General features: G+C 53.2%; 1 protein-coding gene across 2 annotated transcripts in view; it reads left to right on the forward strand.

The window, feature by feature from the left end:
* Positions 1 to 12125, forward strand: part of LOC103616349 (S-adenosyl-L-methionine-dependent tRNA 4-demethylwyosine synthase) — an 87814-nt gene that overhangs the window by 32900 nt on the left and 42789 nt on the right. For both annotated transcript variants that reach the window (XM_008634505.2, XM_017735288.1), the window contains exons 10-11: positions 604 to 722; positions 9125 to 9234. In XM_008634505.2, coding sequence (XP_008632727.1) covers positions 604 to 722; positions 9125 to 9234 — 229 coding nt within the window. The remainder of the gene's footprint in view (positions 1 to 603; positions 723 to 9124; positions 9235 to 12125) is intronic.

Genomic DNA, 12125 nt, shown 5'->3' on the forward strand with positions numbered 1-12125 from the left:
GAATGCCTCCTGCAGCTCAAGAGGCTTCACCTGCTTTGCATGGGCTGGGTCCGAAAAGCTCCAGGAGAGCACATCCTTGTGCTGGGGTCTGCCAGGAAGGGATTGAGTAGCTTAAAGTTCTTGCTCCTCTAACACAGCGCTGAGTCTGACCTCCTGAATGTACTTTGGCTGCCAGGATCATGTAAAGAGCCACATTTTATAGTGAGCTGGGCATTCCTCGGGGCAGGTGGCACTGGTGTCCCTCAGCCCTGCTCGGGGCTTTGCTGAGCTTGGAACTGAAGTCACGGGTGGCTGCAGGGAGCAGGTCAACAGCTGTGCCCTCAGCTGGGCTCCTGTTGGGGAGTTTAAAACTCTCCTGGTGTGTGTGTGTGTGTGTGTGTGTGTGTGTTTCCCTGCCCTCAGTCTGGTCCCAGATGTGGTTTCTAACTCTCCTGGTGTATGTGTGTGTGTGTTTCCCTGCCCTCAGTCTGGTCCCCAATGGGTTTCTAACTCTCGTGGTGTGTGCGTGTGTGTGTGTGTGTGTGTGTGTGTGTGTGTTTCCCTGCCCTCAGTCTGGTCCCTGATGGGTTTCTAACTCTCCTGGTGTGTGTTTCCCTGCCTCAGTCGATGCTGCGGGGCCGCGGGGGCTGCTACAAGCACACCTTCTATGGCATCGAGAGCCACCGCTGCATGGAGGCCACCCCCAGCCTGGCCTGTGCCAACAAGTGTGTCTTCTGCTGGAGGTAAGGCACCCGTGGGCTGTGGCTCCGGGGTGGGGGCTCTGTGGGACACGGCAGCTGTCCCTGAGCCAGCTCCAGCTGTGCTCTGGAGAGCGTGGGCTGGGCGGTGTTGTGTGAACCCCCTGAGGTGCTGAGCAGTGGCAGCGTCTCTGGAAATGGGACCATTTTCCATATTTAAAGTACCTTCACCCCCACCAATTCCATTGCTCTGAACAAGTGAAAAGTGGTGACTCAGTAACTGTTGCCTTCCTAAACCAGCAGCTGATAAATCCCAGCATCACTGAGATAGGGAAAGTCCTCCAGGATCACTGAGTCCACCCTGTGCCTGATGCCCACCTTGTCCCCAGCCCAGAGCTCTGAGTGCCACCTCCAGCCCTTCCTTGGGCACCTCCAGGGGTGGGCACTCCAAACCTCCCTGGGCAGCCCCTTCCAATGCCTGACCACCCTTTCCAGGAAGAAATTCCTCCTGATGTCTGACCCGAGAGCTGGAATGGATGGCTCTGGGTATGCTGGCACTGGCAGGAGTAGGCCTTGGGGCGTCTGGGGGGGGAGACCCCCCCGGCTGCCCCCTCCTGTCAGGGACTTTTGCAGAGCCACAAGGTCCCCCCTGAGCCTCCTTTGCTCCAGGCTGGACAACCTGTCCTCAACTCAATGGCTCCCCATTTTGGTCAGGAGAGTATCCCCTCTTCTCAGAGGACTGACTTTGGGGTTAATCCCTGAAGGAAAGGAGCTGTGCTGGTTTGAGCAGCTCCAGCACTCCTCACTCACTCCTGCCTGGGCTTCCAAGGGAGGTGTGTGCCAGGCTGGGGGAGTGCAGGGTGGGATTGGGAAGAGAGGCTGAGGCTCAGCAGAAATGCCAGCAGTGACGTGAGAGCGCCTGGAGTGGGAGGACATGGAGGTTGTGCTTTGAGCTCTTTTGTTTTCCACCCTGCTAAATCGTCCCATGCGAGCTGTACTTCCTCTGGGACTTGTGCCTTACCCCAGGCTGCCAACAACACCCATTCCATCCCCCAGCCTGCGTGTCCAGCATCCCAGTGAGTAATCCCTGAGCAGCCTGGGACAGTGGAAGGTGTCCCTGCCATGGCAGGGGGGTGGAGTGTGATGGGCTTGAAGGTCCCTTCCCACCCAAACCATTCTGGGATTCTGTGATAACATTACCATGCAAAACCAGCCAGATTCCTCTGAGTGCCTCTTTCTGTCTTTCACAGTCCTCGGATTTTAATAATGCAGGTATTTCATGGGAGCCTTTAAAGGGCTGCCCGAACTTTGAGGGTCCTTGAAAGCTGTGTCCCAAGTTAAATGTGAGCACTGGACACTGGGCATCCTGTGGGGTTTGCATTTGGGAGTCTTTTCCAAAGTGACCACTGGTGCTCTGGGTGGGCTTTCCTCAGATCCTGGCTGGGAAGGAGGCAGCAAATGGCACATTTCATGTGCAGCTTCTGCTTTGCTTCAGAGCAGGCAGTGCCTGGGAAGGAAAACCTTCTGCTCCTCTCTGTTTCTGTGTGGGGGTGCGTTGAGTCCTGCAGTGGGACTGTGCTGGGAGGGACGTGGCCCTCTGTCCCTCTGTCCCCACACACAGGGTACATCCTAAACAGCAAACAGGAGCATGGTCAGGATGAGGGGCTGTGTTCCCAGCTCTGCTCCACAGAGCATTTCCCAGTTTCTCTTCCAGATGCCCTCACTCAGGGTTTTCTGGCAGCCTGGATGTGGAATAGGCTGAATCACAGAAGTCCAGCAAGTGTGAACTGGAGAGTGCAGAAACTGATAAATGAGATAGTACAGATTTATCAATAATTGATAAATCAGTCCATTAGTGCAGAGACCCAGAGAAGCTGGCACCATTCCATGTGTCTCTAACTCGTCATGCTGTCGCTGTCACCTGTCACTTCAGAGGGCTCTGCCTGATGAGAACGAGTGCTACAATGCTGATTTTCCTGATGGCTGCAACCTGAGTGCGAGGAAACAGCTTCCCAGGGCACTGTGCTCAGAGTTTCAGTATTGAGTCATTCATTTCCCTCCTGTGGGAAGGGGGGTGGCAGGTGTTGGACTCTCCCATGTGGAATGCAGCTGGCTGTCTTCAGGCCTCCCCTGGAAGCTGGAAAGTTTAAGTTGGAAGATGTAAGGCCTAATTTGAGGTTCATCCCAGGACCTTAAGCTTGACTTGAAAAGGTTTCTTTTTGGTGACTTTTCCAGCTCCTGTGCCTGGGCTGCTGCAGCTTTTGTGTGGCTGTGAGGGGGATCTTCCCTCCCTCCTTCCCACACCCAATCCCTGCTGATCCTGTGCCAGCCCAGCTCCCAAACCCTGCAGTCAGGCCTCTGTTTTAAGCCCCCCACACCTTGCAGGTTGTTCAGCATGTGAGACTGAAGAGGAGCTGCAGGCCCTGGTGGCTGGGCAGGATAAACAAGGCAGCTCTGGAGCAGCAGGTGCCATCTGTGCGCTGCAGACACGTGAAGCACTGATCTGCTGCTGGCAGAATGTTTTTCACACAGGTTTTGTGCTGGGCTCCTCGTGCAGCTCTGCATGCTGCCTTGCAGATAAGGTTGCTGGGATTCTTTCTTCTTGATCTCTTCTTTCAGGATTTTGACATTTGTAGACTCCGCCAGTGTTTCCAAGTGCACAAGCACCGAGCTCCCCCCGGATCCCCGAAGGAAAGGCCAAGGAGCCTGTTTATTTTCTCTTGCTCACTTTGGCAAGAAATGCTGCAGTTCAGCTGCTTTCCCTGGGAATTGGATGTCATTGGAGTTGGCTGGTCCTGGCTCACACATTTTGGCCCCAAACCAGTAATGATGGAATCACAGAGGGGTTTGGGTTGGGGCCTTAAAGGGCATCAGTTCCAACCCCTGCTGTGGGCAGGACACCTTCCACTGAGCTCATGGGTGGAGCCAGTATCCAAACACCCTCAGAAAATTAGGTGGTGTTGTCAGAGATGTGCCTTCACTCTGCACTGGATGCTTTCCTTCGCCCCCTTGTCCCTGGGACCTGTCTCAGCTGCCAGGGCCTCCTCACTGGCTCCCTGCCTGTCCCTTTCAGAGAGGTTGGGGATGCAGGATTGCATGGCAGCTTTTTGTGGGGACAGAAAAAGCCACCTGGGAGATGGGAATGGCTGGAGCTGTGTCAGGTTGGATCTCAGGGACAGGCACTGCCCAGGCTCCCCAGGGAATGGGCACGGCCTCGAGGCTGCCAGAGCTCCAGGAGCGTTGGGACAGCGCTGCCAGGGATGCCCAGGGTGGGGTTGTTGGGGTGTCTGGGCAGGGCCAGGGGCTGGGCTGGGTGATCCCTGTGGTCCCTTCCAGCTCAGGATATTCCAGGATTCTCCAAGGTGGATTGTTTGGTGTCCCCCCCAGGCAGCACTGAGGCTGTTCCATCAAAAGCATTGAGGGGGACACCCCACACCTCAATTCCTGCAGCATCCCAGTCATAATCCTGCCCTCCAAGAGAGTCTCACTCTCTATCCCTGCTCCCAGCTGCTCTCACTGGGGCTGTGTCTCTTTAGCTTAATTGCCTAAATGGAAATGTGCAAGTGACCAAATCTTTTAATCAATTAGAGCAAGTGTGGGTTCGGAGCTCTGTGACACCTCCCTGCAGCACAGGCACCAGGCAGGCCTGATTTGATGAGGGTTTTTGGCTCAGTGTCCAAAGCCCAATCAATTATTGTGGAGAGATGGAACAGCTAAATAAGATTTAAATTAATAGGGTTTATTACTTTTGCATCTGGGGAGGAGGCAAACCAGACAGAGTGAAATATCCTGTGAAGAAATTGGCTCGTATTTCTTCTGCTGTAACTTTAATGTTTGTACCTGTGCTTGGAGGTTTCAGGTTTTGCTCGTAGACAGCAGCTGAAGTTGTGTTCAGACACTAAATCTGTGGGTGGCCAAAAGCCAGGCATCACAGTAAGCCCTGCAAAATACAGAGATTAAAAATTAATAATTTTAATAATAATCTCAGGAGAAGGGCTTAAGGTCTTTAAAAAATTAAGAAGAAACTGAAAACAGATGAAAACAAAAGCTTCTCCTCAGTAACTAACTTGATTCCAGGGGGTAAATTCTTGAGGGAAATGGGGGTTATTGATATCAAAGGAGTGGCCAGTGCAGGTTTGTAACACCTGGAAGCTGAGCCTGGAAGCTCAGAGAGTCTCTGTGCATGTCCAGCCACCAGTCCTGGTTCTGCTCAGCTGCTGCTCTCCCCTCCCAGGGTTTCAGTTTGGTGATGGGTTTGTTCCCTGAAGGGATCTGTTGTGACCAAGGTTCATCCCTCACTGGGTTCTTCACTGGTTTGTTGAGTTTTGGGCCTGTCTGTCTGCCAGGTCCTCTTGAAATAACCAAACAAATGGGGTGAGGGACAACAGAGAATGTGCCCATGACTGGTAAAAAAAGCCTTGGTGCCTTTATATGCTGCTCTGTCAGCTCTGTCGTCTGAGGCATTTCTAGCAGAAAATGTTCATGTGTGGGATTGAAATCTCTAATTTTCATTTTATAGCACTTTGCGTTGTCCTGGACTTGGACTTCTTGAAGGTTCTGGTACTTGTTACAGTCAGCTCCCAAATTTATGGCAATTTATGGTGAATATAAACAGATTATGGGCTGTGAAATGTCCTCGCTGGGCCTTGGTTGTCCCTGCAGGGTTGGTGCCAGGCCCAGCAGTCACTGATGTGGGGCAGTGACTGGGGGCTTAGAAAGTGAACTTGCACATTTTGGCATCCAGGTGAGTTTTGGAATAGTCTGAGAAGCTGTGCTGAGCAGGGGTGGGATGGGTGGACACAAGCACAGGACATTGAGCATCACCTGCCATTCAGGAGACTCTGCTCTTAAAAAAGGGAGCATCTCAGAGCTGGGATGGAGTTTTTCAGCATGGGGCATCTTCCATCTTTAAGGTTTCAATGGGAAGAAAATCACAGAATTCTTCTGGTTGGAAAAGCCCTCTAAGATCCTTGAGTGCAGTTGTTCCCCCAGCAGTGCCAAGGCCACCAGACCGTGTCCTCAAGTGCCACATCCACGGGGCTTCTAAACCTCTCCACCCCTGCCCTGTGACCACCCTTTCCATGAAGAAACTCCACTTAATGTCCAGTCTGAGCCACCCCTGGCACCCTCTGATCCTGTCAGCCCATTTATCCAGCCTGCTCTAGGGAGACTTTACCCATCCTAGGGAAAACATTTTGTTCAAATTCAGCATCTCAGTCCTGGTCTCTTCCCAGGCCAGTCTGGGCTCCTCCTGTGGCTCTCAGGAGGTGCAGAAGAGAAGGTACAGCCAGCTTCAGACTGTACCAGCAGGAACATCAAACATGCTTGGCTTGTGCGTTGGCCAAGCCTTTTTTGTGGTCTCCCTCCTCCCCTCATTCCAGGGAAGGTCCTTGGGATCTCTTCCGTGTGTCCTTTCCTGGTCATGTCTGATGTTTTGCCTTCCCCTTTCTGCTGATGGCCCTGAGTTTCTGTGCTCCTCCCTTTGTTTGCAGCTGGAGGCTCACAAGGCTGCAGAGGAGCAGATTGATTTTGTTGTTCTGTCTCTGCTTTTTATTGCTGCAGTTTGCACTTCTGCCTTAATAGGGCTTCCAAAACTGCCAGTTCTCCTGAACTTCTTTTCCCTTCAGCTCTTCTCCTCTGGCATCTCCCCTGCTGGCTCTCAGGGTTCACTGAGCCTGCTTCTTGAATTCTTCTGATTTTTATTCTGCTCCTGCCCTCCCTGGGAATGATGTGCTCTGTCCTCTCATGTCACTGTCACCAGCACTTCCTCACCTTCCTGTTCCCCACTAGGCATCACCCTGGGGCAGTTGATCACTGCAGTAAATGATATTTTATCCCTGAGCTGCATCTGCCCTCAGAGCTCCTTAATAACCATCTGCAGAATGGATGAAGCAAAAGCTGATTTACTAAAATAGTCCCCAAGCAACTGGGGAGGCACAACACAGCCCCTGGGCAGCTGAACCTTCACAGGGCTCCCAGGGGCTGCCAGGGACTCAGGGAATGCTGTCCCATAGTCCTGGTGGATCGGAGGTGTGCCGAGACTGCAGGGGAAGCGGGATGGGAGGCAGGCTGGGGAGGTTCCAGGGGAGCCAGCAGGAGCTTCCCATTGTGTTCCGTGCAGTCCGTGGGGCTGTGGCACTGAGGTGTCTCTGAAGGAGCAAACCAAACCTGTTTCACACCTGGAATCTCTGCTAGGACCAAGGTTTTCTGCCCTGAGGGGGTTTGGGTGAGGTTTCATTTTACTTGGGTTATTTTGGCAAGGAAGGAAGGAATGAATCCCTGACACAAATTCCTGCTCAAGACTGGTGTAGCCGGTGAGGTGGGTGATGGGAGGGGATGGGAAGGTGACACTGGAATTCTGTCTGTGCTGGGGGCTGGGGACCAATCTCCTGAACCCAAGACATTGCTCCTTTGTCCTCCTCTTAGCAGAGAACCTCCTTTTTGCCAGATAAGCAGCTCTGTAGACTTGACCTGGTGTGTTTATTAAAGAGTTGGATGTGTTAAGAATGCAGGGCCTGTTGGACACTAATCGCTGTCCAGGGTGCACGCAGAGCCTATTGATTTCCTGCCAGCTGGCCCTATTAAATATACAAGGTACAAGTTTTGCAGTTAAACATGTAAGAGTTTTATAAATGCCTTTTATAGCTGACATTCAGAAAACTTTCTGTGTTGCCAGATGCGGAAATAAAGGGGAAATTCAAAAAGCTGCTTTGGCTTAAAGGATCCTTGAGGTGGTAAAGTTTGAGAGCAGTGTTTGAACCTTTGCTCTTGAAGTGGATGAAGAAATGTTTGGGTGAAAAGGCTGATTTTACTGAGCCTGGGTTTGGAGTTTGTGTTTTAGCACTGTCAGAGGGTGCAGCTGCAGGTGTTTCTCACTTGGAGAATCCCAGAATCCCAGACTGGTTTGGGTTGGAAGGGACCTTAGAGGTCATCAAGATCAACCCCCTGACATGGGCAGGGACCCCTTCCCCTATCCCAGGCTGCTCCAGCCTGGCCTTGGGCACTGCCAGGGATCCAGGGGCAGCCCCAGCTTCTCTGGGCACCCTGTGCCAGGGCCTGCCCACCCTCACAGGGAGGAATTTTTTTCCTGATATCCATCCCAAACCTCCTCTCTTTTGGTTTGAATCCATTCCCCCTTGTCCAGAGGTCAGTGGGAGCCTTTTGCTTGTCCCTGGTAAGGACTGGACCAGCCCCTTCATTCTGGGAAGGTGCTTCCCTGTCCTTTCTCCCTCAGTTACATGCTGGGAGTCTTGTCCTGATCCCCTGTAGCTGGAAGGCTGAGTGCAGCTGTAACCTCCCAGTTGTCCCCAGGGCTGGCTCAGGGGTGATGGAGAGGGCTGCAGGAAGCAGAGCTCACCTGGCTGGAAAGCTGAGTGTCAGGAGTGTATTTGCTTGGTGGTGTTCTCCTGTCCAGAGCTGAGTTAAAAGCTGAGAGCTTTTGTGAAAGACCCCGCCCAGTGTGCTGCTCGTAATGAACTGTGCTGTGGGAGTGGTAGGGAGAAAGTGGAGGGACTTCTGGAGCATATTTTGGGATGAAGCAGGAAAAGGTGGAGAGAGAACGAGGAGGTGAAAACACAGAATTTCATTGACTTCCCTAGGATGATATTGAAGGGCTGGATGATCCTCTCATGCTAATAAAGTAAGAAATGGGGAGGAACTCCGTGGATCTTCCAGGTGCCTGGGTGGATTTACCTGGACTGGCTTTTGCTGGTTTCCAAGAAAACAGAGATGGGGACAGTGATCCTTTCCAGGCAAGGTTGGCTTCCCAACCCAGTGTGACCCAGCTGTTCCTCAATTCTGTGATTTTCCCCTGCAATCTGCGTGGCTCAGGGGGATTAAAATCTGGGAGATGACCCAGATCCATTGGGAATGCATCCCTGGTATAGCACAGGCTTCCTGCTCTCTTCTGGGAGTTTGGAGGAGCCTGCCCTCCTCTGTCCTGGTACCAGAACACCACACAAAGGTCGGGGTGGAAACAAATCCTGTCCTCAGGTGGTGCTTGGTACCTTTGAAACTGAACTAAAAATGGCCTGGGATCTTCCTTCTGCAGAGCTGTGGGCAGAGAGGAGGCAGAACCAGTTTCCCTTTCTTCGTAGAGGTTTTTGCAGACATTATTATGGAACTATATATATTCCAAATATATATATATATATATATTTTGGAATATATAATATATAGTGGAAACCTTTCACCCCTGCTTCAAAATAGGCATATAAAGTTTAATATTATCCACAAGGTCTATTCTTCCTTCTGGGAGAGCAGAGCCTGGAGGGAGAGGGGTGTGAGAGTGGTGTTCAAAGGTGACAGCCAGAGGTTGGGGCAGCAGCAGGAGGTTGCTGGGAATTTCTTGTTGCTTTGAATATTGTTGATGCCAAGTCTGCAGGTGGCAGGTGACTTCTCCAGGTGGGTTACAAGTGACAGTGAGTGACTGCCCCCTCTTCCCTCAGGCACCACACAAACCCCGTGGGCACCGAGTGGCGCTGGAAGATGGACCAGCCTGAGGTGATCCTGCAGGAGGCCATTGAGAACCACCAGAACATGATCAAGCAGTTCAAAGGTAACTTCTGCTCTGTCCCCACCCCTGGTGCTTTTAGAGCATAACCAGCAGTGGCATCTTCCAAACACAGGTGAGAATGTTCTGGTCCTTTGGGAAGGAGGCCTGAGATTCGGGGTATCAGAAAGATGGGGGAGAAGAAGCTTCTGTGGCACATTTAATGTCTGATGAAATGAGTCTGAGCCCCTGAGTGTGTGCTGCTGCCTGGAGGGAGTGGAGTGGAGTTGCCTCTGGTGCATCCTGGTAGTTGTGAAATCCTTTCCCTTGGTGTGCAGAGCCTTCCACAGTGGTTAAAGCCAGCCTGGGTGATGGGGGAGCCTGGCTCCTCTGGAAAAGGGAGGGCAGGTAGGAAGCAAAAGCAATCAGCCTCTTACCTGACAGGAAATAAACTGCCAGCCTTAATACCCAGCTTTGTGTGAGCCCTGGAACTTCTGGGCTGTGTTTGTCTCATCAACAATGAAACAGCAGCAACCAGCAGGTTTTGATTTTCAGGAATTATTCAGTACCTGTGGTTGTGACTGAAGCTGCAGTTCCACAGCACCTTTGCAAAGCACTGCCCTTTGCTTCCCACAGAAATTCCTGCAGTTTGACATTCTGTGTCTGTACTATGGGGAAGGCTGGGGGGTTTTACTGCCCAAGTGTGATGATCTGGCTGCTCTGCCAAGGTCAGCTCTGCGTGCTGGCGGGGCTGGCCAGCTTGGCAGGACAGCTCCAGGGTTCTGCTCTTCCCAGCTGCCTGTGAGCAGCAGGAAGCGCAGAGGAAATACAGTGGCCCAGCCATAAAAACGTGTGAGATGAGCCCTGGCCTTGGCTGTCATTTTGGGAACCCAATTGTTCAGGCTGGCTGTGCTCAAGGAGACTCTGATGGACCCAGGATGTGTCAGGCACAAAACCCTTCTGTCAGCAGAGCAGAGCTGCTCTGTCTCAGTGTCTGCAGTTGGATCATGGGTGGAAAAACAGCTCAGGGTAGGGCCCCATGGGCTTCATTGTCCTCACGTGCCTGGTTTGGAGCAGCAGCTCCAGGGAAGCCTCACTGCTGGGGTTTCTTTGGCACCGTGTCAAACATCAGCTTCCCCAGGGGTGCTGGGGCTGAAACACCCTCAGCAGCTTGGCAGGGGAGTTTGGGGAGGGGACAGGTGCACTCAGGGCAGGGCTTTGCCTCAGGGGGCCTGGAAAAACACCAGTGTTGAGCCAATGGATGCATGGAAGGGGCTGGAGCCCCAGGAGCGGCTGAGGGAGCTGGAAAGGGGCTCAGGCTGGAGCAAAGGAGGCTCAGGGGGGACCTTGTGGCTCTGCACAAGTCCCTGACAGGAGGGGGCAGCCGGGGGGGTCGGGCTCTGCTGCCAGGGAACAGGGCCAGGAGGAGAGGGAACGGCCTCAGGCTGGGCCAGGGGAGGCTCAGGGTGGATATTGCGGAAATTTCTTCCTGGAAAAGGCTGCCCAGCCCTGGCACAGCTGCCCAGGGCAGGGCTGAGTCCCCATCCCTGGAAATGTTCAGAATTCGTGTGGATGTGGCACCTGGGGACAGGGGTCACTGGTGGCCTTGGCAGTGCTGGGGAGTGTTTGGACTGGATGATCGTGGATGTTTTTCCGCGTTAATGGTTCTGTGGTTCTGAGCACTGGGAGGCTCTGCAGGAGGTCCACAACCCCAGCTCGGTCCGTGCTGGGATTGTCCCTGTCCCCAGAACAAGGGACACAGACTTGGTTTCTGTTTGGGAGGGACACGTTACACATCAAAGTGAGCTTGTTCAGCCAGGGTGGGGCCTGGAGAGGGGGGACCCTCCAGCCCTGGAGGCTTTCAAGTCTCCCAAGTAAAGCCATTATCACCCTGGACCAAGGAAGAGCCTTCTCCTTCCCTTACCCTCCTGTCTTCCCCAAAGGGGTTGAGGAGAGGGAACGATTATGGATAGACTTTTCAGCATCTGAAATACTGCTGAAGTGTCAGGGGACCTGTCAGGACATCCCAGTTCTCTCTTTTTGGAGCTTGTTTTCCAAATTCATAAATATTGCTCAAAACGTGCCTCTGCATCCTGAGCACAGTTACCCTTGACCTGGAACTGTGAAAGGAGGAAAAAGAAAAGCTCTGGACCAGAACTGGCAGCAGATTGGGAAAAGAAAAGCTGGTTTGCTTCTGCAGAGTGATAGATGGCAACATTCTTGTCCTGAGTGCTGTGAGTCAAAGGTTTATTAAGGAGAAGAAAAATCGGTAAGAAAAGCCCAGGAGCTCCTGTTCATTTAGTGAGTTTTATGTCGTTCTACCCTGAGGTGTGTGGGGAAATACTGTTAGGGTGGAAGCAGTGAAAGCCAAATTGAGCAGGAGCTGTGTGAGCGAGCCAGGGACAGGGAAAGGTTCAGCTCTGGCACGAGCAGAGTCCCCAGTGGGCAGTGCCAGGGCTGGAGCTGCCTTGGGCAGGAACAGGACTGGCTCCTCCAGCAGCTCTGCACAGAGAGCAGGGGGGTTTATTGGCATTGAGTTTTAAAGAAAAAAGACAGCAAAATCCCAGGAACCACCTGGTTGAGCAGTGAGGGCACCCAGGTTGCTGTGGGGAATGAAGGACAGGTTGTGGCTGGGCTCTGTCCCTTGTGCTGGCACTGCTGGGGCACCGCCAGTCCTGGGCACTGCAAGAAAGACCCTGAGGGGCTGGAGCGTGTCCAGGGCAGGGAATGGAGCTGGGAAGGGGCTGGAGCCCCAGGAGCGGCTGAGGGAGCTGGAAAGGGGCTCAGGCTGGAGCAAAGGAGGCTCAGGGGGGACCTTGTGGCTCTGCACAAGTCCCTGACAGGAGGGGGCAGCCGGGGGGGTCGGGCTCTGCTGCCAGGGAACAGGGCCAGGAGGAGAGGGAACGGCCTCAGGCTGGGCCAGGGGAGGCTCACGGTGGGGCGCAGGAGGCGGAATT

Source organism: Corvus brachyrhynchos, unplaced genomic scaffold, assembly GCF_000691975.1.
Source record: "Corvus brachyrhynchos isolate BGI_N302 unplaced genomic scaffold, ASM69197v1 scaffold15, whole genome shotgun sequence".
NCBI lineage: Eukaryota > Metazoa > Chordata > Aves > Passeriformes > Corvidae > Corvus > Corvus brachyrhynchos.